The sequence below is a fragment of the Aspergillus vadensis genome (assembly GCF_003184925.1).
Source record: "Aspergillus vadensis CBS 113365 unplaced genomic scaffold BO88scaffold_21, whole genome shotgun sequence".
Classification (NCBI taxonomy): domain Eukaryota; kingdom Fungi; phylum Ascomycota; class Eurotiomycetes; order Eurotiales; family Aspergillaceae; genus Aspergillus; species Aspergillus vadensis.
The window spans coordinates 134,598-162,297 of NW_020292059.1; the positions used below are offsets into that span (position 1 = coordinate 134,598).

At 49.0% G+C, this 27,700-nt stretch overlaps 5 protein-coding genes across 5 annotated transcripts; 2 read left to right on the top strand and 3 right to left on the bottom strand.

Moving 5' to 3' along the window:
• The first annotated feature begins 4,499 nt into the window (after window positions 1–4,499).
• Window positions 4,500–5,791, top strand: BO88DRAFT_406783 (uncharacterized protein). Its single transcript, XM_025707245.1, has one exon. It carries the CDS (start codon window positions 4,747–4,749, stop codon window positions 5,392–5,394), a length of 648 nt encoding a protein of 215 aa, XP_025560108.1. The 5' UTR covers window positions 4,500–4,746; the 3' UTR covers window positions 5,395–5,791.
• Window positions 5,792–9,579: 3,788 nt separating this feature from the next.
• Window positions 9,580–12,117, bottom strand: BO88DRAFT_489874 (C6 transcription factor rosa; the record flags this gene model as incomplete). Its single annotated transcript, XM_025712738.1, has 3 exons — window positions 9,580–11,570; window positions 11,630–11,830; window positions 11,931–12,117. The coding sequence occupies 3 exons, from the start codon at window positions 12,115–12,117 to the stop codon at window positions 9,673–9,675; spliced, it is 2,286 nt and encodes a 761-aa protein (XP_025560109.1). The 3' UTR covers window positions 9,580–9,672.
• Window positions 12,118–14,659: 2,542 nt separating this feature from the next.
• On the bottom strand, window positions 14,660–15,531 carry BO88DRAFT_406785 (uncharacterized protein). The gene has a single exon (XM_025707246.1). The coding sequence runs from the start codon at window positions 15,364–15,366 to the stop codon at window positions 14,983–14,985; it is 384 nt and encodes a 127-aa protein (XP_025560110.1). The 5' UTR covers window positions 15,367–15,531; the 3' UTR covers window positions 14,660–14,982.
• A 178-nt stretch (window positions 15,532–15,709) lies between these two features.
• Window positions 15,710–19,153, top strand: BO88DRAFT_370290 (SAM and PH domain-containing protein). The gene is made up of 3 exons (XM_025704166.1): window positions 15,710–16,171; window positions 16,228–16,428; window positions 16,493–19,153. Exons 1-3 carry the CDS (start codon window positions 16,169–16,171, stop codon window positions 18,764–18,766), a joined length of 2,478 nt encoding a protein of 825 aa, XP_025560111.1. The 5' UTR covers window positions 15,710–16,168; the 3' UTR covers window positions 18,767–19,153.
• Window positions 19,154–25,876: 6,723 nt separating this feature from the next.
• On the bottom strand, window positions 25,877–27,281 carry BO88DRAFT_445547 (autophagy protein 5). Its single transcript, XM_025710221.1, has 4 exons — window positions 27,092–27,281; window positions 26,888–27,035; window positions 26,405–26,840; window positions 25,877–26,337 (listed from the first exon to the last, which is right to left on the bottom strand). The coding sequence occupies exons 2-4, from the start codon at window positions 27,005–27,007 to the stop codon at window positions 25,922–25,924; spliced, it is 972 nt and encodes a 323-aa protein (XP_025560112.1). The 5' UTR covers window positions 27,008–27,035; window positions 27,092–27,281; the 3' UTR covers window positions 25,877–25,921.
• Between the last annotated feature and the right edge of the window lie 419 nt (window positions 27,282–27,700).

Below are 27,700 nucleotides of genomic sequence, written 5' to 3' on the forward strand. Positions count from 1 at the left end.
AGGTCCTGGGATATGAATCAAGTATTCTATTAATCGATACAGTAACCTATCTAGCAAGACCGGCACCCTAATTAATCCAAGGCCGCCATGACACTTTTTAAGTAATCGCCGAATCAAATTCAGATACAGACCCATAAGAGTGCCTGCTTCACCAGCACCCATCTGAAGCCATATCAGACAACACACCATTACCATAAGCTCTTTCTTACCACCTTGATCAAGGACTCTTAATGCTAGCCTGTTCGTAGGGCGATGGACCTGTATCCAGTTGATTGCCCTTGGTGGGTCATGCTCTTATCTGGGCTATTGTGCGCGCGAAATAGTTGATGGGGTAATTCGTGCTCTAGGGAGTGAGTGATGTGTTGGTATTGGATTAGATTGGTGAAGACTAAAAAGGTTGTGGTTAGTAGGGTAGGTGTGATTGTGAGGGGTTGATGGGTGGAGTGAAAGTAGTAGGGCGTTGGGTGGAGTGAAAATTGGGCATGTGGGAGGGCTTGCTGGGGTGGATGATGTGTATTGGTGTAGGAGGTGGTGGGTATGGTGTTTGACGAAGGAGAAGGTTGGAAGGTTTTCTTGGATAATGTTGATGTTGATGGGATAAGACAGGTTGGGTTGGTTTGGTTGAGGCACTTGGGTTATGGCTCGACATTAAAGGAGTATGACTACGTTTTATGTGAATATAAAGACTTCTAGGGGCCATGGCCGGTTATGTAAGAATATCGTATGAATAGGAAATAGATGAATGAGCAGAAAGAGTGAAAGGGAGTGGTGATTGTAGATAACATGGTTGGTGTATGTGAGATGGTCCTGTTGAAAAGTTATGGGTGACAGGAGGTAGTAGTGCTGCTGACGCCGGGGTCAGTCTTTTGGATTTTCTCCTAGTGGTTGACTTGATTATGAAACTTCTTGGTCAGCAAAGAATTGAGGGGTGGGCTTATGGGCTAAGCTGAACCCGTTAATGTGACTTGATGGGGCACTGCTTCGCAGGATAAATGAAACAGCGGTTGCAATCAATCCAGAGACGACCCGGCCCTAACGGTGTGTGGAAGGGAAAAGGCACATTTGTTGTGGGAATAGCTTGAGAAGGACCCTCTAGGTGCGGGTTAATAAGTGTGCAAGGTGTACATATGATACCGGCTGAGGTCGAGTCTAGTATGTTTATGCTTAAGACGGGAAGGAAGAAAGGCTGAAGGGGTAAGTTGGGAGGGGTAGGATGTTATAAGCGAAGTGCTCTACACATACTAGTCACCGACAATGCATACTTATGTAGTATGGACAAGGCGTGATATATGCAGGAGCTTGTAGACAAGGCAACCTTCCAGGCCATGACGAAAAGTGACTAGAGTATTGTAGTAGATAGAGTCGTCGGACATACTTTGGTTCCCTAGATGAATCCCCGACACATAAATGCATAGAGAATGAGGGGTATGCATGACGGACATGTGTTTGTGCGATATTGTGTGAAACCACACCTGCATTTTGTGGGCCTGACTGAAGGCTTAGTGACCAAGGTAGAGGCTGATGTGGTGATGAAGGTGGGTATACCCCTCGTTAGCCCTACGAGGGGTAGAGGACAACAGCAATGAGCCGGATGTCCTTCACACTGAAGATCGTCCTCATGATGAATGATGCTATGAAGTGTTGACTACTAATTATAGCAGATGATCCGAAGAGCAAGTCATAACCGACAACCTTGATGGAAAGCGCCAAAAAAGGCAGAGAAGGAGCTCGCCCTATACAGTTCTAGGGGGGTTGATCCATTTTTTAGAAATGGATGTGATCAATTGTGTGATTAAGCATGGAGTAAGAAGTTAGATAGCTGGGTAGAAGAAAAATGCATCCGACTGGATCGATGGAGGGACAATCCCTGTGTGTACGATACAGTATCGTACGAACATACTAAGAATGACATACAAAGTAGTCATTCATGCAGCTGAACAGAAGGATAGACAGGAGATGAGGGGAACAGGAGGTCGATGCAAGCGCTCAATCGATAGTATGATCTATAATTAACAACCCCGAGGCGGGGGATATCCCTCAACAGGAGTAGATCGCGCTCATAGTGGGGACAAGGGATAATGAGGGTGTGTGATGGGAAGAGAGATACGCACTTAGGTTGATGACATGCAAGTATGATTCCGAACTTTGCGGGATGAGAAGGACGCTTGTTTGACTAGTGAAGAGCAACCTGATATGATTCGGTCAGCACATTGGAAGCACATTTCAATAAGCGCGGAAGGGACCACATGGGGAGAGATAAGAATAGAACAAGCTATAATGATGGTAGATTTCTGGTTGTAGAAAGCCTGAGCTATGCACTAAGGGTATTCGTGCGACGAAGCGACGGACTAGTCGACCATAGATCAGCTGGGTATTCAGGTTTGCAGAGGGTGGCGGGGGTTGATGAGGGATGGGGATTTGCTAGCAGGTTAATACGAGCGAGGTTCGGATCAGCGCGCCGCTTGAACTCTGCCATTGGATTGGCTGATCCAAATTTGCTTTGCAGTTGCGGAGGTGTGGGGTTTGATAGTCATTTGAGACTAAGCATATGTGGTTGCAATGGACTGTTGATGCTGGGTTAAGAAGGCGATCTTGGTTCATTTTCAGATCAATCCAAGGTTGATATGAGATGAAACAGAACAAAAGACATCTTATAAGCAACCCAAATACTTTCCTACAGCGCTCCCAGTGCTATTAAGATCCAGTAAATACTGGAGGTGTAGCCGTGAGGTTAAGATAGCGTGTAGTAGGAATCCAAAAATAACCTGAGCAGGGATCATATTCTTAGAACAGCGGTAGATCTAATCTTAGTACCCGCTCAGGGTGCCGGTTGCCAAGAATATTTTGCCCGGCGCTTAGCACTGCGCATGATTGGAGGCACCATCTTCCTGAACATGCACGAGAAGAATTTGAGCAGCCCATACGTTGAATCGGTTCCAGGAGATCAGCTATTCGAAGCATGATTGGTGCAGTGATTCAACCTTGTCATTGCGCTTAATATAGTATCACAGCAGATGGTGTGTGTTGCTGTTTTTAGATACCTAACCCCCCCAGGTTCCAATCATATTGTAAAGATGGCACTGAATGGTCCACCCAGGCGCCGATTGCTTAATTGTGGAGATGATATCACACTCATAGTTTTATGTTATTGTGTGGTGCATCCTCCGGATGGTAATGTGATGGCGAACCAGCAGGTTTGCTAGAAGAGCGGGGTAAATGGTGATGAATAGTTATGTTGCACATCATCGAGGCTAGCCTTCTTCCCTAAAGATGTCACCATAACAATCGTTTATTTTGCGAGGGAGACACTCGTTCATGTCTTCAAGTCAATAAAATGCACCAACAACTGTTTTGTTGTCTAAGCGCGCCGGTAGAACGAGCCACGGAGTAAATAGGCGCTTAGCACACTACCCGGCATAGTCTCTTACGGGCGTTAGGACGTAGCACAGCTCGGCCAAAACACTGCCTCGACGATAATTACTGGTCAAAAGCAGAGAAGGTACTTGAGAACAATGCATGCATTTTCCCGCTTCTGTGTTTTGGAAAAGCGAAGCGGCAATCGACATCGTTCCCATTGGCAACAACCGGCATGGCTTATCATAATCGCTTAGGGCCAGGGTCCAGTCACCTCCGCAGAACGCCATATCCTCGACGTTGCCATGTAAGGGGCCATCTTTGAAACAGACATGGCGATTAGAAGTTTTGATTAATGCTTTACGATTGGGCCGCAACATGCTGAAGGCGTTTCTGTCGCAATTCACCCTGGATTATCTTCTGCAGACTATACCACACACGTCGTTAGTACTGCAGGAGCATGTTTCGAACCACCCCATGTTTTGCCTTCACCGTGGCAATGATCGGGTCAACACTGGCTGTAGAACCGCGCGCGTTGCTTCAACAAACCACAGACGAGATAATGCAGAGGAATTGAGGAGAATATCCGTCAAGATGCTGAAGGAAAGGGGTCGTCGACATGAAACTTGCTTCAGATGGCGCGCGACAATGCTAGATGCGCATACTCCGGTGTTTACAGACAGGAAGAAGTCTCTTCGAAATAGATATAAAAGAAGGTAATATTCCTGCTCAAAATTGAGTTCTATCATCATCATCATCATCATCAAGAATCTTAATTGATCTTTCACTTTGTACCCTTCCTTACTGCAAACTATCGGGGTCATCAGCGGGACTGCGGACCTTCACTAGCTCAACGGGATCCTTCACGATTGACCAACTTTGCCACGTTGAACTTCATACAAGGCTGGAAACCCTGTCTCCAGGCTGTGCAATAATCCCTACCGCACGCTGTTCTTATTTTGCTGTCAGATACATAGTAGGTGGATCGATTGCAGGTTGCTATTTTGGACAGCTGAACGTGCTAACCAGGCCAGGTTAGGTAATACTCAGCCCTGGCGGTCATACATACGCATAACTCTGTATTAATACCGTTTGTTACGGAATTTCGGTATTTTTACGCCTGACATCTGACGGGATGTATATGGTTCTGACGCCTATCCATAGATCCTGCCATTGCCAGAAGGCCACGAAAGATAGTCCTTCGCTCGTTGGTTCTGCCTAGATAAAGGGCTCGATCTCTCCCTGTGTCCAAACCCTCATCTCTCAACACCATCTTCAATCAACTGCCACACAGTCCACTCAAATACTTCAACTCATCCCTTCAATCTTCTACACATCTTTACTGCTCCCCTTCTCCTTGGACACATCCTTTATCATCTTCCTTACACCAACATGGCTCCAACAAGGCCAACCCTCCATCCATTGACGACGACGGCTCCCAAGCACTTGACCTTCCCCTCTGAGCTTCGTGAGCGGACGTTCACAACATGTCTCGACCTGGACAGACCTGCCAACGATGACAAGAAAGACGAGGATAATGAGGCTACCATCACTCCTCCTTCTGCCTACACAGAGTTCCTCAACACTTTTAGTCCCATCTTTTCCAGTCCCACGACGTCTCGGGCAAACTTCTACAAGTACATGGCCGATAAGCCTCGTTCGCCTCCTACTTCTGCGCCTTCCAGCACCACGTCTACCACCTTTCCCAGCAGCCGTCCTTCAAGAAGTGCTAGCAACTCATTGCATCAAGCACCCAATGCTCTATACACCTCGAAAGGCCCTGTCCAGCGCATGCGCCTACCCCCACCATACGTCTATACTCCATCGTCTGAGTCTCCTCGGAGCGGACACCCTCTTCATTCGCCTTTCTCTCCCTCAGATTGGCGGACTCGTACCTTTGAGTCCCCTGTCAGCGAGGCAGGAAACTCCTTCACTGTCCGACAGGTCGTGACTACTACAATCAAGTATAAGCGGGCTCCCCAGCTGGACCCTCCGCCGCAGGGCAAGCGGAGAAGAAATCTTGACCGTCGCAACACTTAAGACGGTTTGACGATTTTCTATGATGTTGTTTCACTACTGTTACTACTGGACAGGATCCAGGAGCACCCAAAACCACTGTATCTCATAGTTCACGGATGCATTATACATGGCTGGTGATGCGTTATGCTTTGTATGGTTTCTGGTTGCGGTCTCACGGGTTATCATTGGGTTGATTCATTCGTTGTTATTGCCTCGGGTATGCATGCTGTCTGGCACTACTACTGGAAAGGCGTTACTGTTCGTTATGATTGGTGATTCTGGCATTCGTTATCTGTTTTTTGGTTCCGCTTACTATGATATGATGCATGCGTTCTTCTGGTCTATTACTCATCTGCTTATCCATCGCTCAAGTACCATAACATCCGCATTGATTTCTTGAAATAAATTACGATCTCTACTAAACACCCCCCTTCCTCCCCCCCCGCTATGACCACCAACCAGTAAATCAGAAAATGGCCTAGCTAGACCAATGAAGCCAATCACCAGCCCCCGAACTCTATAGAAGGAATAATCCGCCTACGAAGCACACCAAAGTAAGTAGTCCAAACAATGAAAGATAACCCTTTTCTCCGAATCCTCCAGGATCGCATCCTCCCACCGTGCTCCAGCCACCTGTCCAACCAACCACCCAATCAAAACTCCATACAGAACAATCGCATCCAAGCTCAACGCAATCCTACGAAATCACGTATGCATTACATAAAATCCCGAGCGCATTCCTTCCAACACGCGAGCGAGCCGCGTGGGAATCACCCATTGGTCAGCTTTTCCCTTCCGCTGTGCTTGGACCGGATTTGAGGCTGTGCCGTCCGCGCGGCTACATCCTGTTTCTTGGATGCTGATAGGGTAGTTGGGATGGTCTACGCGCTTGATGGGTATGGCTGTTTACCAGGTATCAAAATTATCTTTGCTATTTATTTGTGTATCTTTTTCCCTTATATTATTTTCTGTACTCTCCTATTTCTGGGATTAGATGAGATTTCCTTCCCTTTGGGTTTGATGATAGCTATGTTCTTAGGGCGTACTTACGAGGTCATTGCTTGGTTTTGGTTTTGTGTATGTGCTGTAGGCTCGCACGGGAAAGGAATGAACCGCTCACGTTAGGTGGGATTGATGTGGTTTTTACTGAATTAACTTTGGTTTGATCTTAGTTGTTGGGTCGTGGGAAGAGAGTGGAAAGCTTGTTTGTGTTGTTGCTGTTACTATCAACGTATATTGATTAGAAGTGAGTGTATTGTGTAGGATTATGATGATGATGGATTGCTTGGATGATGGCTGCCTCGTTGAAAGGCTTCGTGGGAGCTCGTTCCACCGGTTGGGCTGCGCTTATGCACAGTTCAGCGCGTAGGCGCTGGTGGGAATGGCTTCCTTGTATGAAAGTTAGGTAGTTATTTTGGGTGGCAGTGTATTTAGCTCACGTTTAAGCATATGCGGCTTTCGAAGGATGATACTGACTCGTGAAAATTGTGTAATACCACGCTAGATACTATTACGAGCGGTTGGTTCCGGACTAGGTGTCTTGCAGCCTTCTTATTTGTCCTTGATGTCCTATCAGATGAAGTCTTCGCGATGTTTGATGTCCATGCTCTGCTTTAGTCGCTCCTTAATGTCGATGTATGACCTTGAAAGGCACTCATGGCTCGTGGCCCACGTGGAGCGCATGTATTGAGTGAGATCCTTCACTAAAAGCTTTCATCAGAAGCTAACTGGTACATCGCGGCCTTAACTTCGAGGATTCTGCTAGTCGCTTTTAGCGGTAATGATGAAATAAACAGTACCTTGGTGGTTTGCGTAAGTACAGGACAGGTCTGTCGGTGAGCTTCAAGTAGTTACGCCAACATAGGATTGCTTTTATGCCAACTATACGATGTTCCTCCACAGCAGATTGCTGAGAGTTGAAGCCACATCGTCCAGGAAGGAGTGAAACCTCGGTCATGTGGCCTAGATATAAGGTTAGAATGTTGGGGAGTTGGAGGACCATGATGAGCTTATTGTTGGTAGTCCTATTCTCTCTTAAGGAACGCTATTCTCTGTTATTAAATGTTGTACTATCATTGCCAACGCCACGTGGTTATATATTACTAGCGCTTGTCAGACTTTCGAGAAAAGGTCTAGATGGGACGTGCGTTTGAACATTTAAGTAGCCGTAGGCCAGCTCTTGGATCCGGCCTTCGCTCAAGTTCCCCCAAAGCATATCTCTGCCGTTACTTGTTGGAGAAGGCGCATCTCCCTTACTTGGTCCTTAATGTATCATGAAAGGCTGCAGCTGCAGAGGCATAATTGTACGCTCAGTTCGCGTATGATGGATTCGTCCTTCACAAAAGTAACGTCGTAAGACGATCCGAAGTCATGTACCTATGATGGTAGTAGACGTCCATCTCTACCTGCTTCATAGCGACGTCCTCTTTCGGGTCTGAGTAGAAAATCTCAGATTCCTTTAGTACTTCTGATAGACAGTAAAGCGCGAATCATAGTTGCATGTTGATGAGGGACGAAGACTGAGCTCGTTCCCTTGCATGAGTGGGGTTCGTTTCGAACTTTCGCCATTCTCATTTATGGATGAGTTAGATGGACCGGAGGGATTGGTATATAAATCGCGAATTTTCTAATTGTTTCCACCATTCTTGCACTAGGTAGCATTTGGGGGTCATTGACTGTGGTTGAATTTGAAATTATGCTTGTGAGCCTCTTTGGAGTTCGTCGAGTCCTCGGTGATTTGGAAACAGTGGATGTACATCCTATTACAGTTCATAGGTACGTTAGTGGTCTATATACAACCTCAGAATAGGCCCACGAGAGGCAGGGTTGGCTGTATGTATTTGATCTATTCAAATCCCAAGATGATGGTCGGAGGCCACTCAAGCAGAGGTGGCGGAGGATCAGATGACGCCTGACTGCAGTGAATGTCTTAATAATACAATACTCAGAAAGGTGGTGGAGGCCGTATGAACAAGTGCTTGCGTTGTATTGCTAAGTGCCGTTCATGCAACATAACTGTGTATGCTCCACTGCCCTTTTCTATATTTGGAACATTGCACCCAGTGAAAGCTCCGAGATTCTTGTATGGAATTCTCACCAGTAACATAACAGACGATGTCTACGTATTACCCCTAGCTAGGTTGTGTCTTCTACGGTGGAGGTTTTCAGCAGAACGGTCAAATTCGCATTAACTGACTAGCAAACAGAGAGCCTCGTTAACAGTTAACGAAAGGATATAGTGGGAACAGCAAAGTCAGCAGCAAGAGCAGTAATAAAATCAAAAAGCAAGAAGCAAGAAGCAAAAGCAAAACAGAACGATGGTATAACGAGGGAATATATACTAGTAATCATCAATCATGAACAAATTATAAAAGCAAGCATCGAAAGAGTGTGAAGGGAAATCACGTTGGCGTAACATATGAGCAAGCGTCGATATATAAGAGTGTTGGGGCATAGGAATGATGGCTAGTCAGATCATGAAGGAAAGGTGAAAGAAGTAGTAGCAAAGAGAAATGAAGAAGAATAAGAAGAACAGTAGAAGAAAGGTAGAATCGAAGGAGTAATAGAGGTCAGGGAAAGTGGATAGTTGGTGTGGTTCGAATATCAGCGGAAAGGAGAAAGGAGAATAGGGTGAAGAATGCGAGTAATCACTGACTAGCCAGAGCCCAGAGCGAAAGTATTGATAGTGAAAATGTAGAAAAATGACTCAAAGGGTCAGAAACATCAAATACTTACCACACCACCTTGGATATGGAACAGAAGGGCAACGAAATTTGGGTAAACAAGGGGATAGACGGGAGGAGGGAAGAGAAGAGGACGCGCAATGGAGAGGAGCAGGGAAACAGAAAGCCCAGAAAAAAAAAAAGAAAAAAAAAAAAAAGTTAGATACCCACTGCGTAAGCCCAGTGGAACTCCAAACGTCAAAAAGCTCAGAAAATCAGATAGCCACTGCGAAATTCCAACCGAACTCCATAACTTCAGATAGCCACCGCGTGACCCCAACAAAACTCCAAATGTCAAAAAGCCACACCAACTCCAACAAGCAACAGCCAAAGCCAACACCAACGCCAACGCCAAGGATTGAAATAGATATAAAAAGAAACAAAAGACTGCACTCAATCGGTGCACCTGTGCATTGACATGTCAGTGACACCTATGATCGATGCGGTCATAAAGTTGCGCGTCTTGTTCCCCTTCGGTCGGTTTGTCACCTCATCCCATCGTTTCCTTCTTCACCTTTCAACTGCTCATGGAAATAAGCATTGCAAGGATCTTCGTGCCATTTCAAGGGGAAATCCGCTAGAGCAGTAGATATTCCCACTTCCTACTCCGCATGACCTCTCGCCAGTGGATATACTTAGACTCCTGCTGGGGCTCCTCCACTTCCTGTTGCTCCAGCTCGTCGGCTTCCTGCTCTCCAAGATCCCCGCCTTCCTCGACTTCCTGCACCCGCTGCATCAGCTGTGATGGATGAGTGGCGGTATCATTGAGAGTGGGGTTGGTCGGCTTCTTGGGAGGCCTGGTACCGCTTCCAGGAATACGACCAGTCTCGTCTGAAAGCCTCCAGACCTCCTTCAGGACTTGATACATCCGACCAATACTCCCAAAGTCGCCTAGGAACCGCAGTGCTGCAACTCTCTCTGCCAGGGTCTTCCGGAAGAGACTGGGAGGAGCGGAGTACAGACCCGCGATGAACAAAGGCCAGGCCAGGCATCGATCAAAGCCACTAGGCCCCGCTGGAATAGTCTGCAGAAGATCACCCATAGCTGCAACCCAGCTCAAGACTGTAGCGTCGTAGCTGTCGAAATTGGGAAGGAGGCTGTGCAGATAAAGGCGAACAGCGATACGGAAGATGGCTGTCACAAGCTTGGCCAACTCTTCTGACTGGATGGCCCCGCTAACATCGTAAAGTGCCCCAATTGGGGACTCAGTGGCCTCTGTCCAGTTGATCTGGTCATTCATGGCCGAAACATGCTGGAATAGTGACTGCTCATCAATGATTCCACTGTTCCACAGGGACTCGAGACACGCAATCTCCGAGATCAGGTACATGAGGCGATCATCACAGCCCATCATATGCTGCAGCCCAGAGCTTATGCCGCACGTGTGCTTCTGGCGATAAGTGTGGGAAAACTGGGGCGTTTTACCAATCATTGTAGCTCCAAGGATATCTACCCAAGCGATGAGTGTGATATTCATGGGACTGGGTGCGCAGTTGAGCTTCTTGATGAGGTTCGAGACACCCTGGAAGTGGTAGCTCCAAGGGATGTCGGACAAGTAGTCTTCCGTGGTGGCAACCGACGAGTGATAGTAGATCAGACCGAGTGTCGCGTCCATTACCTGTGAGTGGCCGGTGCTGTTATCCAACATCTCAGTGAGATAGTTGATTGCGGTGAAACGATGCTCCATGATGTCATGATCCATTTGGTCGTTGAGGCGGAGACTGTTCTTCAGGTGAATCGCAGATGCACTCAGGCAGCAGTGGAGATAGGACTTATTAGTCTGCATCAAGTCGAGAATTTCCTTGGTATGCAAAGCAGGACCGGGTCTCACTTCGAGGATGGGGAAAACGAGATGCACAACATGGTCGGCGAAGTGGTCGAGAAGTGGAAGGGCACGGTCTCCTACCGAGATCAAGCTGCGCAAGGTCTCTGACAGAGGAGGCTTCTGGGCACCTCCGAACAGTGGAGCACCACCGTCCACAGGGTTGAAGGACTGCTGCGCACTTGACTGAACTGGACTGAGACTTGGCTGACTCCACTCAGTGCTGGAGAGGAGAGGCGTTGAGGGAGGCAGATGCGAAAGACCGGAAGACGCAGACGTCGGCATAGCTGGACTCGACATCATGGACCAAGCGTGGGGGTAAGCCGGGGACTGAGGGAAAGACGAAGTCGAGAGGGCCGACGTCGGAGTGGGAGGAAGTGCTGAAGTGTGTGAGGAAGATCCCAGGATGGGTAATGTGAACGTGTTGACCGGAACGGACGAAGTGCCTTGAGGCAAGGTCGGGGACGAACCCAGACCCATACTCTGAAGCACGGCATCCTGCTGGGACTTCAACTGGTCATCACCGGGGCTGACGGGCGTCGGGAGAGACTGGCTGACAGCTCTGGGGAGCTCTGCGAACGCGGGGCGGGGGGTGCGAGGGGGCGCATTAACAGGAGGGCGCCGTGCGAGTGCTGAAATCCGATCCCGGTACTCTGTACGTGATACTAGGTTGGACACCATATTAGGCATTTGTAATGCGCGGAGTACTTACCTTGGAGACCACCCTCCTTCTCCATGATCTTGGTCTGCCTTATTCTCTGCTTTATCCTCTCCTTCTGCCTCTTGCGCATCTCCACCGTCGCCCACCACTGAGGAGTCCGGTATTCACACCTCAGCCCAAGCTTGGTGCATGCGGCGCAGTTTGGACGAAACTCGTCGCACTTCTTTCTCCTCACCCGACAGGTGAAGCAGCCTGGATATGACATGATTAGCAACCAGATCAAGAGCTAAGCCTGAGGTAGCCCTGTCTCTTTAGTGACAACTGAGCCCTGCTGTGGTGGGGGAAGTTATACCTGAGCGAGACCTCTGTCTGGACTTGCCGTTGGAGGATCCGCTTGGCTTGTCAGAAGCCTGTGGCGCCTCTGAACTGCCAGTGACCTCCGTATTATCCGCAGCTGCCGGACTAGCAGTGACTTCCGGACTGTCCCTATCCGAGATGATGGGGTCGTCCAAGACAGGCAGGCTGGAAGGAGATGCCATTGGAGAAGACATTTTCCAGAAGTTCGCAGGACGGAGGCAATGGTTGAAGTGCGGTGGAAAAGTGGGGTGCGAAACGCGATATCTGATATAAGATTTTTTTGGAATGTAGTATATAAAAAGATAGCAGTGCGAAAGAAGAAGTGAAACAAGACGAAGAACAAAAGTGTGAAGCTGGATTGATGCTTTGATATCCTCTGGATGGGTCTCAACTCTTGAGTCCTTGAGAGGATGGAAGACAGATTTCGAGTGGAATCGAGCTGCTCTTTATGAAGCCATTCTGGTCAGGATAGTAGATATGATAAAGTATGCGGTTTACCTGCGCCAGCATACGCATAGTCTGATAGTTGCTATTTTTTGCCAACCCCAGCGGTTGATGGACAAGGGATATTGTTAGAAAACAGGTCTGATATGCACGCCTTGTGGGGTCCGATTTCGAAGAGCAAATCATCATAGACTCGAAGATCGTGAATAGAAACGCGGCGCTGCTAAATCGGGAACTGTAGTAAAGGAAGGAATGTTGGTTGACAGAGAGCGTGGGAGGTCGAGACGCCCGCGCTGTTAGACGCGCAGCTCTGACGGCTGCAGGGAACTTCCTCGGTCTCATAGGTTCTTGTCAGGGTCCTCTTGGTTCGTCCTTAGCGCGAACGTGAGGTCGGCGCGTAGAGATGGCGCCGGGTTGGTTGAGCGAATGTTCCTGTTGGCTTTGGTCAATCAATAGTTCCAAAAACACCAACACTTGCGGAGTAGATGAATAGCGTTACAGGTTATTGCTATCACACCATTGTGGTCGCAAGGACATCTATCACAATCTAGATGGTCTGTATGCTATGGCTACAAGTGATCATGGAGATGCGTGGTTTTTTCCTTGTATGCGGGAGACATTCACATCAACAGTAAAAAGGGTGAGGTGAGAACGAGATGTTTAGCGACGCACCACGCATGGGCGATACCGATTTCTCCCCTCAGGTAAATCGTGACCCAATAGATCTCTGTCACAGCATTTGGGAAGGATATTCAATGTGTGTTATTGGCTACCCGTCCCCAACGGGCGTCAAATGAGACGTGCCAAGCTTCCAGGATTAGTTTTTGATTTGGTCAAAGCCAGTAGTTAACCCACCGGTGCAACGGGGTTGGTGCTGGTTGCCATGCAGCGGAGTAAGTGGGACTCGGCCCGTGCAAAGGTGGGGGGAAAGGAAGAAAGGAAAAAGAAAGGAATGCAAATGACGCTCGGAGCCCCGGAGGCACGACGCAACTCTCTTTTTTCGAAGAAGATCCCTTAATTAGCAACCCGTAACCGCCCGGACTTCTCCCATACGCGCCCGGCCGTATCTTGAGCGCTTCGGTATAGGTTCGGCCAGCATTCATTGGGTGCTCCGGAGTCTACAAATCCAGCGATTCCACTTCTACCATTACCCCGGTTTGTTCCTATTAATAAACTGCAAGGAGAGGTCATAATTAGCAACTGGCCCTGGAATCGCCGCCCGGCATTACATCTTATTGGCTGCCATAGCTTCAACTCTAGATAACAGGGCTGCACTAAGCTCCACCTAAATAACGCTTTATCAATCTATTTATCCGCGAACCTAGCCGAATCGAGTTACTCTGTCGTTAATTTCGTAAACAGTATGCATTAGTTGCGATTATCGTTCAATGGTCGCACACACAGACCATGCGAACAAGGGTAAATTGACTATTATTATCACTCGGGGTCGGATAGACACTGCGATTTTCCACGTTCTCAAGCTGCGCTGATCAAAATCTATCCCCACTAATGCATATCTAAGAAATCATCGGTAGTTTCGGGACTCATTGCTGCTTGACATGCTCCAGAAGAAAACACATGTTCTATTTTTATGTCAATCTATATTCGATCTGATGATACGATCTAGCTGGACCAAGATCATGATCAAAAATAGAACAAAGGGAATGCAAACACAAGACCAGCAGGGAAGAGAAAGCATTCTGAACTGCGTTGGTGTCTACTACAAGGAGGAGAGTGTGGAAGAGTGAGGGGAATTGGGTTAGAGTAAGGTAAGCCGGGTGTGCGGCGAGCAAGACCTTAGCAGTCTTTTGAAAGAAGCTAACATACAGTATCCGACTGAGCATACAACATTAGATCAACTACATTGTGGCTAGTAGTCGTTCGTCATAAGACCTGCAGCTCCTCCCATGGACCGGGCCGTCTCTGCTGCTGACGGTTGCCGCCTTCAAGCAAGACGGCGACAAAACATAGGCAATGGGGGCAACGAGCACAGCGGGCACAGCGATCACACTTGTGCATAAAGCCAGGATGAACAACCATAGTATTGGCATCCTACTAATTGCCCTGAGTTATGTATGTGCCCAGAGCGTTAATCAGCAGCGTAAATCATGAACCAAGCAATTACAGAAAAAAAAAATCACGGGAGGAGCGGACAACTCCACAACGGGCCGTTCGCTACTAGAGCTTCCATCATCATATAGCATCTCTCAGATTATCTCTAGAGTAGATGTTGATCCGCTGGGGATTGCGGGTAGAAGCCCATCAGGTAAAAGTTGTATTAATAGATATCGCTTTACAATAGAGACAGCGATGGCAACCCTTCATAAACAATGTAAATGTGCCTGAGTTGACACATGAAACTGGACGATCACCTCTCGGGTATCTTTCGTTCCGGTGGGGCACCCAAGGAACGGTGTGATGAGATTGTGATATGGGCTGATGGAGCAGGTTGGAAGGATCTTCCACCCTCCCGCATAGCGACACTCAGTCTTGAACTGTTATACCAGCTTGCGATATAATGGTTGCCATGCGCCTGGTTCTCGGAGCCCTTATAGCGAACACCCGAAACCCTTCCACGATTCTCTGGCACAAGTCAGAAGAAATTACTTGCCCAGTATCAAATATCCTTGGATACGCAGTTTCCATACATCGATAAGCCCACTGGAGTAAAAGACAAGCTGCCTGCCATCACCATTCCATGTCGGCGGCAACCACTGGACATCCAGACGTCCTCCATGGGACTTAGAGCTATCAGTACAGGGATTGCCTCCTCCAGTCTCCTTAGGACAGTTGACTGCCATTGCTTTAACATGATCTTCAGGTTCGACGGCTATACTGCCATATCCATTGGGCGTACTGGCGCCGATGTTGGACTCAAGCTGAGAACGTGGATCGGCCTCAGGCGTTCCTGGCCACGAGACCACGAGGTTTGGAACAGGAGCCGATTCTGATAGGCGATGACGAGGCCGGCTCCAAGTGTGTGGCATTCAGCGCTCGTTTGGAGAACTCTGTAACGAGCTGGCGGTTCGCCGAGTGCTGGTATCCTAGGTGTCAGAGCAAATGATACCATCGCATCGGAGGGCGGGGCTGGGAATGGAGGGAATTCAAAATGGCACTAAGGAGATGGTGAAACCTGCAAGCTCCTGGGCGCGTACATGTTGCGAAGCAATCAGAGCCTGTGGTGTGTTGCTGCAAGAGTCGTCACAGCAGTAGCGCCGACAAACCGACCTCTCACGGGGCGCCGTCACCCGCCGACGCCCACCCGGCTGCATGTCGACCTCTGGTATCCAAGGAAGTCACTGCGATCGCCGTCCACTCTCGTTTTTCTCCGCCTTTTTGACAGTCTGACCGTCGGTCTAGGGCGACTTGGACGTGCCAACCATCGTTCTCATCACAGCGGCAACCCAGGCCTATGCTGCCGCTGGCCCAAATCCTCCTGGGTCGCTTCCTCCCCTCCTCATCCAATTCGCTCGATCCAGCCCACGGGTGACGGCCCTGCGTATTTGCCGCCGGCACAGAAATTCTGTGCAAAGTGACCGCAAACTCTTGGGCGACCGTTGTACATAAACTCTTCCTTGACCCGATCCGGCCGTTCTCAGCGACGCTACCGCTCAACTGCCTCCAGTCTCCAGTGTTAACCCGTTTACTAGATATCACATCCCACACCCTTTCCCCAACCAACATACTGTTATCCATCAACAAATTAACAGCTAGATCGACTAGCCTAGTTGGTTTCTGCATATTCCCCTCTTTATCACGGCCCTTGGGGCACCAGACATACGCGAGACAATGGTAAAGATCCCTGTGGCCTGCCTCCACTTGAAGTGACTCGGCTGACCAGAAGTCAGTCAACCCAATTAGCCTACGATGGCAGCCTACCTGGCTTGCGGAAAAGCGAAGCGGCTTCATACTATGCCGCCAGAGCTTCCTTTGGCCGACCCCTCTCCCAAGAGACGATCATGGAGGAATCAGATCATGGTGATGACGATGACGATAACGATGATGATCTGAGTTACCTTGATGATTCTCCCTTCACAAGCGTCGCCTCGGTAAGTCTGCAAATCTGTCGGGCGCCTCTCCGATGGCACACTAATCACTGACGCTACCATACAGTTCGGGACTGGAAGTATCTCCTCTGCTTCTACCCCAAATGAGGCGACCACACCTGACTCCACTGGGCTGACGGCGTTTGATTTTCACATCGATGAAAAGGCCGTCAGGGGCCCAAACGGTCCTCATCTGTTTCGACCGTCTGCGGATCTCTCAGACTTCTACAGTAACTACGGAGAGACTGAAATGGGCTGGGAAAGTCGGCCTCCAAGTGCCATGGCACCTTTCTACCAGTCCGCTTCCAAGCTCGATCCTGTTAGAAGAGATACTCCTGTTCCGAATCGTGCTACATCCACACCACAGCCTCAACTACAACCACAACCTTTGTTTCAATCCCCAGCCCCAACCCAGTCTTCGGTTCAATCCCGGGAGCGACACCGGCCCCAACAACTTCAACTTCATGACCAACCTCGCTCTGTATCTAGTCAGAGCACAGTCTCCACTGAAGGCGAAATTCGACAATGGTCTCCTGACGATGTGGTCAAGTGGCTGCATGCCCGCGGGTTTGACACGGGCGTCGTCGAGACTTTCTATATGAATGACATCTCTGGATCTATTCTTCTTGAACTCCAGAATGAAGACCTGAAGGAACTGGGTGTCCAGTCTTTTGGCAAGCGTCACAACATCATGAATGCTATCAAAACCCTTCGGGATCCTCCAAGAACTGCCTCTGTAGGAACTTTCAGATCCTCAGAGTATGCATCTGTTCCGCCAACCCCGCGCACTCACAGCAGTGGGTCAACCTCCGATTGCCAGTCAGGCTCAGGATCCGACAGCTACAAATCCGCGGGATTCAGTGAGAATCGCCGCCGTCGTCAACATGGCGGTTCTGCTCCACATAAACCCGAGGACCTGAACACTGAGAACCCAGTCTCAATTGTCGCAATTGAGCAGGTCTTGCCCAAATTACACAGCTGCTCAAAGGGGGAGAGTTGCCGCAAGTGGCAAAAACAGCAAGAAAAGCTTTCAAAGCTCTCCCAGGATCTCCCTATCGGTAACGTCAATGGCAGAATTGTTCTGACGGGCGACCCTGGAAACCCGAAGACAGCGCCAAACCTGATCAAATCACCCAAATCGGAGATTACTCCCTCTCTCATCGCTTCGTCTGATGTTATGGGGCCGTTACGCACTCCCGGACTTGCCAGTCTGTGCAAAGAGAAACTCAACGAGGTGCAACCCAGAGACCCGCAAGAAAACGTGAGAAACTTCTTGAGCTTCCAGCACCTGCGCAAGATTCAAGCAGTCAACGATCCTGTCACTCCTCCGAAGGAGGTTCTTGAGACAGAAGAACCTTGCACATCTCCAAGGGCGAACCCCACTCTCTCCGAGAATCTTCGTCATCTCCCGAAACTGATGATTCCGGGTACGCAAGACCGATTGTCCGATTACACCCCAGAGCTGTCCTCTCAAAGGACTGTCACACAAGAGTATCCAACTGCCATTCATAGGGGCTATGACTCTTATGGCTATGATACTTCTGAATCACCTGCCGACTTCTATCGCAGTGACCCTCATTATGCGCAAGGTACTCCTTACTCCGAGACGGATGTTCCTCTGACTGCCGTTCCTGCCGGGCTCGTGCCGCGAGAGGACTCTCAGTCCGTCCCTCCAAACATGCGCTTCGGATCAGATCGGCTTGTTCTAGCCGATCCTATTCATCGCTCTGCGTCAGTGCAACCTGGGACTCACCGTCGCAACACTTCCTCCGATGAGCGACCCACACTGAGGCCAATTGAAACCCCCGAGGAGTACTCAAGAACCCCTCGGATGGGTTACAACTCGCCCACCAGACGGTCCCCGAATGATGTCACCCACAGTGGCTGGATGAAGAAGCGGAAGACAACACGCCTTCTACGCCATGAATGGGAAGAAAACCTTTACACCCTGAAGGGCACTCAGCTTGCCAAGCACTCTAACGAGGCCCCAACGCAGCGCCACTCTAAAGCGCTGGAGTACATTGATGTTGACGACTATGCTGTTGCATGCTCGTCGCTTGCGTCAAGCTCCAAACTCACGGCTGCCTTCAAAAAAACTGTCCTGAAGCGCAAGAACAGCACTCAAAATGACTCTGCCTTTTCTTTCTCTCTGATCCCCGCCACTGGAGCTGGCAACAGCCAAGTGGATAAAAAGGCATTGTTTCTACATACCGGAAAGAGCCATCATTTCGCTGTCAAGACCCGGGATGAGCGCATCGACTGGATGAGAGAGCTCATGCTTGCAAAGGCTCTGAAGCGCGGTCGCGAAGGAAGTGTTGATCCGAGTAACAACTTTATCTAAGGGGTTTGTGGACTGACTGTAGCTGAGTGTGCTGTTGCCCGTCCTGTTTAGTATCAAAGATACCCACCATTGGAGTTATAATGTCATGTCTGTTGCATTCATTTCACCCCATCTTATTCTTTTCTCTTCCGATCCTGCATCGCTACAGCTTGTATGAAGATTGATGAGTCTTACGAATTTCCTTTTTTCTCATGATCACCTTTTCCTTGGGTTCTTCAATTTCTGGCATATGTCTTGCACCAAGAGGTGTGGACCTCGACTTTCTTGCTACGGATTATACTGTGGCCTAATCATGTACATTTCACCTTTCATTATCTATGGGTTGCTCTCGAGACTGAACATAGATGCGACATGTGTTGTACGGGGAATAAAATTACCTTTTCCAAGACATAGGACCAATGTACTCCACGTAGCAGCACTTCCCACGGGGGGGGGAAAGAAAAAAAAAAAAAAAAAAAGTAACGAGCAGATAGATACCACAGCTAACCATGGGAGTTCAGGGTCAATGAGACAACCGGTGGTGCCATGTGTGCTGAGTAGGTGTCGGGCTGATAAGTGTCTGCGGGGTGCCCATCACACAGCCAGTCAACGGTGGAAAGGTGGCCGACTAGCGCACGAGCCGTGAGATTGTCCCAGCCCGGCGCTTAATGCAGCCCGGAGACTGGCTTGCCTCACCAAAGAGCATGGCCAACCATCACGCGCTATCCACCCCCTCGTTGCGTCTTGCCTTCCGTCTCTTTCTCTGCCCCGGCGCTTACAGGCAGCCAACCTGCTTCTACATCACACCGTAGTAGCAATCCAGGTACCCTTCCTCCGGACGGATCTTCGCTCACATTTGCCCACGAACCCACCGCTCTCCTACTTTCTATGCAGCTCAGATGCATTGTCCAACAGCGGATGGCCTGGATACCGCAATGTTGACGCCCATCCCCTCAGTTCCTGGCAGATCCATGCGGGAGGGTCCACGCCGTCAATGTTCGCGGTCGGCCATGTGAGCATGAGCAGCAGGACATTCTTGGATTCCTTGGATGGCTGTTGTTCCCTTCCCCGCTCCAATCTAATTAGCAGGCTAACTAGGCATGCAAACCCACTCACCACCTCCTTTGGCGCTGAGCTCAGCACTTTCTGGCGGCTAACGAAGATACTAGTAGTAGCTGGATTTCATCCTAGCCAATTTTTATCTAGCGATAGTTGTTCTTGTTTCTCTCCCAGTCAATGCTCAACTCGAGTTTCTCCTCTCAATGCCACATGTACTCAGAATAATCCCGAGCGGAGAGGCTTGCGCTCAGCCGCTCGCTCTGTCTCCCAACATGGTTGACGTGCACGCCGTCAATTGCCGCCTCGCGCAAGCTGCTCATTCCGTACGAGCTGCCATGCGTTCTCTCGGTGGTGGACGGGAGTCACAGGATTCCTCCCATAAGGCCATTCTCGCTATGAGTGAGATCATAGACCTTTTATACCAGATCCGGGAGCAACTGAGTTCGGACGAGAAATGGGCTATCGCTCAGGCGCGGCTGAATGCCCTCGAGGAGCTCTTGAACTCCTTCGAAATTACGATCGCGACGATGGAGATCAATTTCCAGCCAGGAGGGGTGGGAAGCCGTGTCTATAGAAAGGGCCTACTGGAACAGACGTTCATCCAACGGTTGGAACAATACAGGATGGCTTTCCTCGTCGCAATGCAGCCTGATTCCCGGTATTTTTGCACCCCCGCGACGATCCCCCGTAAGGGAAGCTTAATTCTGCTCTGTGAAATCCGCTGATTGAGCCCTTAGCGAGAAAGCTGCGATGGAGCACCAGCTGCGAACTTCAATACGCACATTCCGTGACTTGGAGCCTGGTAAGTATCTTCGCTCGCTCTCCTCACTTTATCAACGTACAAATCACTGAACTCGTCAACCCTAGAATGGCTGCGACAAAACCCCTTTTGTGGGGAGGATTTTCACTGCATCACGAGTCCAGTTACGTCGAGAAACCTGATGAAATTTACCGGGATGTGCAATAGGCGGGAGCAGGGGACATGCCAGTGGATATTTCAGGAGGAGAGCTACAAGGCTTGGCTTTTTGGCTCCTACCGGACGTTATACTTCATCGGGCCAGGTATGTGAACCTCATCGTGACGGTAGAGCCATGAAAAATTGTGCTAACTGGCGGGCAGCCGGTGCCGGGAAAACATTCATGGCGTGAGTGAATAAAGTACTCGATATGTATAAAGGTGCTGGCTAATGTGTTGCTCTAGCGCATCTGTTACTGAAAACCTGCGAAATACTTTTGCTCTCTCCGACGTTGCCGTAGTCTTCCTGTTCTGTGAGGATGAGAAAGAAGACAGCCCGCGGTCTTCGATATCTATGCTTGAAAACTTTCTTGCTCAACTTGTCCATCGCAGGGGTGCTGCATCACATACGACAGCGGCCTTGTACGAATCTGAGGAGTTCCTACGGGGCCAAGCATCAGCAAAAGCTTACCAAAGTGCGATTCGGGCAGAAGTCAATCATTTCTCCAAAGTCTTTGTCATTATAGATGGACTAGACTCGTTTGGTGAAAAAGATCGTATACTAAATCGGTTTCACAAGTTACCAGAGCATGCACAGTTGCTCATTACTCTACGTGAAGCACGGCATGAGAAGGATGTCTGCATACCTATCATGGCGTCTCAACGGGATCTTGAGACTTACATTGATGCTCGACTTGGCAGAGATTCTGGCCTTACGGCTCTTCTAGAACAATATCCTCCTGAGTATGAACTCAGAGATGCAGTCATTGCGCAGGTGGCTCTGAGATCGCGTGGTTTGTGCGTTGGCCCGATTTGTGATGTTTTCCTGTTTACTTGCATTCGCTGACCGACGGATAGGTTTCTCCTGGCCCAACTTCACATGGATCTCTTGTCAAGGTGCCCTGATGCGAGCGTACTTCAAACGACTTTGTTGCACCTACCGAATACCCTGAATGATGCTTATGCTGAATCGATGAAGCAGTTGGCAAGTCATAATCTCCATGCCAGCCGGTGCATTTCTTGGACACTATATGCCTACCGACCACTTACCGTGGCAGAGTTGGAATATGCTGTATTCTTTGAGCCACAGAACGGCGCTGCTCAGAAACAGCCTTCTTCGTTCGAGCATATCCTTTACGTTGAAACCGCAGGCATTCTCATCGTTGACCAGATTACCACTACTGTCCATCTTGTCCACAGAACAGCGAAGGAATACTTGACGGGAGCAGCAGCGAGGGTGTTCTTCCCTACGGCGCGGAAACACATAGCTGAAACATGTCTCACTGTCATTGCGTCGGATGAGGTTGTGGATGATTTTTACCTGAATCACCGTGCAACCCCCAAAATCTCGAACAGCAGCCTTCTCGCCTATGCAGCCACCTATTGGGGCGATCATGTCCGTGAGCTCCCCGAAGAAGAGCAGACAACCCAGGTCCTTATTGGGACATTTCTCAACAAACTTTGCTGGAGGCGGCCTCCAATCTACGAAGATTACAGCGAGGATGATACCGATATATTTCCAGAACTGGGTCTGGCAAGATATTATCCTGACTGGAGTGCACTTCATGTCTTAGCCTACTTTGGAATAACAACGAAAGCCAAACGTCTAATAGAGAAAGGGGCTGACGTAAACGCCAACGACAACGCCTTAGGGCTCACGCCGCTTCACTGCGCTGCTCACCGTGGTCATGAAGAGATGGTAGAGCTTCTTCTTGATAGCAAAGCCAACATAAATGCAACCAGTAACGAAGGGTATACTGCAATGCACCTTGCTGCAGAACAAGGCCAGAGAAGAATAATGCGCCTTTTGCTTTCCCGACGTGCCAACTCCAGAACAGCCAATCGAAAAGGTGTTACGGCACTGCATCTGGCTGTCGGAACGGCACTGGATGAAGCGACTGTGCCCCTACTTATCAAGAGCCGATCTGACATGGACGCCCAGAATGCACTCACCGGAAATACAACGCTTCATATTGCTATAGAACTCAGGAGACCTCGGGTTCTTCTGTTTCTTCTCGAAAAAGGCGCGAATCTGAACGTTTTCAACAAACAAGGCCTCACTCCTTTGCAATTGGCTGCTAAGCTCGATAACTGTGAGGCACTTACTATGTTGCTTGAGAAGGGCTCAAAGGTCGACTTCTGCTCTTTGACGGGCTTGACAGCTTTGCACATTGCCGCCATGGAGAATAACTGGATAGCCTTTGACATACTGATAGTCGGGGGAGCGGACATCAATACATGGGACGAGGATGGTGAAACACTGCTCCACAAGCAAGCACGGCAGGCGTCGAGCTCAACTGTTGCGTCCCATCTCCTAGAACAAGGAGCCAACATCGAGGCCCGCACCTCTCAAGGCTACACACCGCTACAGTGTGCGGCCATGGATGGAAACAAGAAGATGTTCTTTTTCCTCCTGGACAATGGCGCAAAGGTCGACGTTGAAACACCCAAAGGAGAAACACTCCTCCACATAACACCTCCCTCTAGCCAAGACTGTCTAGACATCCTCATGACGCTCCTGAACATGGAACTGGACGTCTCGGCAATTTCCATCAATGGCTGGACACCTCTCCATCAAACAGTAATCATGGGCACAGGTGCCCCAGACATTGAGTTCGACAAGACATCGGAATACATAGATCTCCTCCTCTCTCATGGTGCTGATATAAACGCTTCTGCGGAATCGCCGAAAGGTGAAGCACCACTACATCTTGCAGTTATAGCGACCATGCAGCGACCATCCTTGGTGTCCTATCTTGTCAGCCGTGGTGCTTCAGTAAATTGCACGACGAGCGAGGGGAAAACACCCCTTCATTTGGCCGCTGAACGAGGCCGCAATACCATTTTCCAGGCTCTTCTAGCTGCGGGAGCAGACTTGACTATCAAAGTTCCAAACCCTACTACCGACGACGAGGAGGATTCCGACGAAGGGGATACTCCTCTGGATATAGCTCGAAAGCATCCGCTAGGTGCCCATTGGTTCGACGAAACAGGCAAGTTGCAGCTGTCCGTGAATGGCAGCCAGTGCGGCAGTTTAGCAACACCAATAGAGGAACTCGACACAGATTCAGAGAGTGATGACGAAACCCACCGGTCGACTTCGGCTTCAGTTGGAGATGGAGAATCCCAGTGGGGATCAGTGGTTTCCACACAGGTGGCTTCTACACTTAGCGGAGCATAGATAAAGACGTGCTTATATATATAACTTACACTTAGTACATGATGTTGTGTTGAAATATTAGCGGAGCAGCATCTCACAGTCATTAGCGAGGAGCATTTGGAGTTGGATTAACTATTCTATTTTTCTTTGCCAACAAGAACTTTCTCTATCTTATCACCGTAAAAGGCGTAGCACAGAAGTCTCTACCAAATCCTACCCTCATTCTAATGGGCCTACATCTAATCACATAACTATAAGGCCCAAGGAACCCCCAAAGTCAAATTCAAAGACCTAGTTATCCAACCTCGGACTTCGGGGGGACATCAACCCAGCAAAGATGCAACACCACCAACTGTCTACCCACCGTAGTTACAACTGACAGTGCAAATGACGCACGACCAAGCACACAGTCGACAAAGAAATGGCAAGTAAACCCCTGCATGAACTCCATGCCCATCAGGCAATGGGTACATACGCGCTGCCTCACCACCAATGGCATACATTGTCACACATCCACCACATGCATGACCAGGCACCGCAAAACTCACGTCACACACCGCAGGCTAAGCGCCGGGCTACCGCCGTTACGTACACTGTGTGTGTGTGTGTGTGTGCGCGCGTGAGTGTATGCCCAAGAAGTGGGAATCTATCGTTCTTGAGCAATGTAGTATGGTTATTCTGAGTGTTATACTATTACTTTAGGATAAAATATAGTTCTCAATTCGTATGTATAAGCAATAGTAACAAGTTATAAGAGAGTGTCCTACAGATTCATAATTCTACTAGTAGTAGCTAGACGAACCAGAAACCGCAGCGCATGCGCATAGTACTACTAGTACCTACGCACCTCCTCCTTCTCCATCCCCAAACACCACCACCACCACCTAATAGAGTCTAGACTTTTTCAAAATCAACCAGCATAAGGCAAACAGGGGAGAGGGAGAGAGAACCACCTTCATTACCCACTCACCCACCCACTCACTCACTCCTTTCCCCTCTTTCAGCTCTTTCAGCTCTTCCTCCCAACACATCGAACACATTATTCAACCTATATCTATCTATCAACCGCAGCCAGAACCTAAGCGCCAGAAAAATGAGGGGAGGGGAGAGAAACTGAACTGAAATGTGACAATCAACTAGTAGTACCCCGCTCCACGTATCTCTACCACCTCATATGCAGTCAAATCTCTTTAGAGCAAGGTACATATCTACCCTTGACCTATTCAGGTAGGTAGATAACTACTAGGCCTAGGTCCACTGTACTATCTCCAGTCAAAGTGAGACAGGGACGGTTAGGTAGTAGTATACTCCGTAGTATGTAGTTAGTTAGTTGATACTTAATCGTGATTGACCCTAACCCCGCTTTTTTTCGGACAACATAAGCAAATCCACCAATCATGTTTCCAGCTGGTGTGATGAGATTGTGATGGGCTGGGGTTGGTGACGGGGGAAGAAAAAGAAAAAAAAGGAATTATGACCAGGGAGTCAATTTTTTGAATTGTTATTGTTGTTATTTCTTTTTTTTTCTGCTCTGTGGTTAATTAGCTTTGTCTTAATTAGGGGATTGAATGAGATGTTAATTAAGGGGTTGGGGAAGGGGGGTAAATTAGGGTTTTGTTAATTATGGGGAGTGCGAGAATTTGTTTACTACTTCTATAGAGTATTTATCGGAGGTTAATTTGGAGGGGTCTGGTTGGGAAAGGTGGGTTGGGTAAATAGGTTGTTGGGTAGTTGCTCGTGACTCGGCTTTGGAAATTACTTGAGGCTTTCCGGTTACTATTGCACAATGGTGCTATGATTCTTCGTGATGAAAGAGGCGAGAAGGGCTATGTCTCTTGATCATAGTTTCCAATGTCGCCCTGCTCAATAAATTCGCACAAAAGCGCGAGAGTCCAGGCAAATTGTTGGGTGAATTCCGCGGTATATTGAAGTGAAGTTAGAAATTAGAAAATATCAACGCTATCTAACAGCAGTGCCGGGCTAGTTACGGCGCACCACTTGCCTACCCCATCATTCTGATCACGATGTAAAGCCACCCATCGCCATACCCCGAACTTCTCACCACTTCGTCTAGCGGTGCGCTCATTGGCACCGCGGCACCATGCAATACTGGTTTCGCCAGGACAGGTGTTCTTCGACTGGGAAAGAGATGCGGCAGTAGTGAGTGCAGTGCTGACCCTATGGTCTGTGGTTGAGGGCCCCTGGATGTACTTAAGATGGATTGGCTCGCCAGGACACTGGCGCTGGGTCCGGAGATTGGTTGGATTGTCGGTGGGATAGGAGACTGGACTACTTTGAGAGAGGGCGAGTCTGAGTCTGGAGGGAGGGGGAGAAAGAATCGGACAGGAATGTTGCGGAACGGTTGTGACTGTGGTGGTAGGAGAATGTTGGATATTCGCTGGAAGTTTAGCAGGTCCACTGGATGTATGTTTAGCACTTTGATCTTGCTGTCATGTTCATGTAAGCGACAACTGGATTAACGTACCATCTCTGACTGACTCCCATAGTCCCGCAGAATCCTCCCTGGAAAGGGTCATAATTCCTTTGGCGGTACCGTTCCTCAGGAAATCTGCCTCTTTGACACTATTGATGAAAGCATCGTGCATCACTATTCCATCCGCATCAAGTCGGACGAGTTCTTCATCGGGCCAGTCGCTGAAATGCACGACTAGACGCCATGGTAACGGGTCTTCATCCGATGCAGATGACAAGTCAGTGTCAGTACCTCCTTTAGAGGCAGGATCAGCTCCAGCATAAAGGTCATAAAGGAGGCCAACTGGGTAGTGCCATTTCAACGGAACGCCCTCGAAGGAGAACCAGCCTTCGTGCGGGCGGGAGCCGGGATCGATTAAAGAGGGGGCGAAGAAAGCTCTCAGCCTTGGGAGAAGCGATGGTAAGTATGATATGCGGGGACAGGAGATCTGAGTGAGTTAGCTCTGAGTTCATTAGGTACTAAAAGAGGACGTACTAGATATGGATCTGTTTGGTCAAATGTACGGCTCTCTGATAGAGCCAATGTGATTTGTAAGGGTAGCTTTCCGGCCCAGACGGCTTTCTGAATGCTGCCCAGAGTGACTTTCGAATCCATTTTTATGTAAATTGTGCTGCATCACAGACTGAATTATCTCGTCAGAATAAGTTGTTAGACATAGCAGCGTGTTATGATACTCACAAGAAGGGATATGGCTCGATGGTTGCCGTAGAGCGATCGTCGCTACGGGTCGCCGGTTGATTGCCCCGCAGGCTTAAATCATGATTCACCCACGGCGAGTCATGAACACAGCCAATACTTTTGTATGATGTGACAATCTATAGGCTGTCAAAATGGCGAGATGTGGACCTGTTGAATGAGTAAAGGGAAAGATGATCATGTGGTCGTTCATTCATTCTCTGCGATGGGCTTCCCAATCGGTCCAATACACACGTGTGACTTTATTCCTCAGGCACAAAGGTATTGCAGCCTGATCACGCGTCGCGCTTCTTTCATCAACTTCCACTCTCTCCAACTCCCCCAGACAGCCTTCTAGGCTGGTCATGTCTTCTTGCTCAACTACGCGACATTTCTATCTAGGGACTCTGAAAATACCTCTACAACTACCAGGCTATTGCTCAATAAGGTTAACGACCATTGACTGAACCCGGAGGAATGTGTTTCCGATCAGTTTCAAGTCGGATTGCTCCATATCGGAGCGATCGTCAAACTGAGATGGGATGGCGCCGTCAGACCATTGGGGTGACAGAGTGAGACACCGCGCTCTCCATATGTGTTCCATTATGGAGA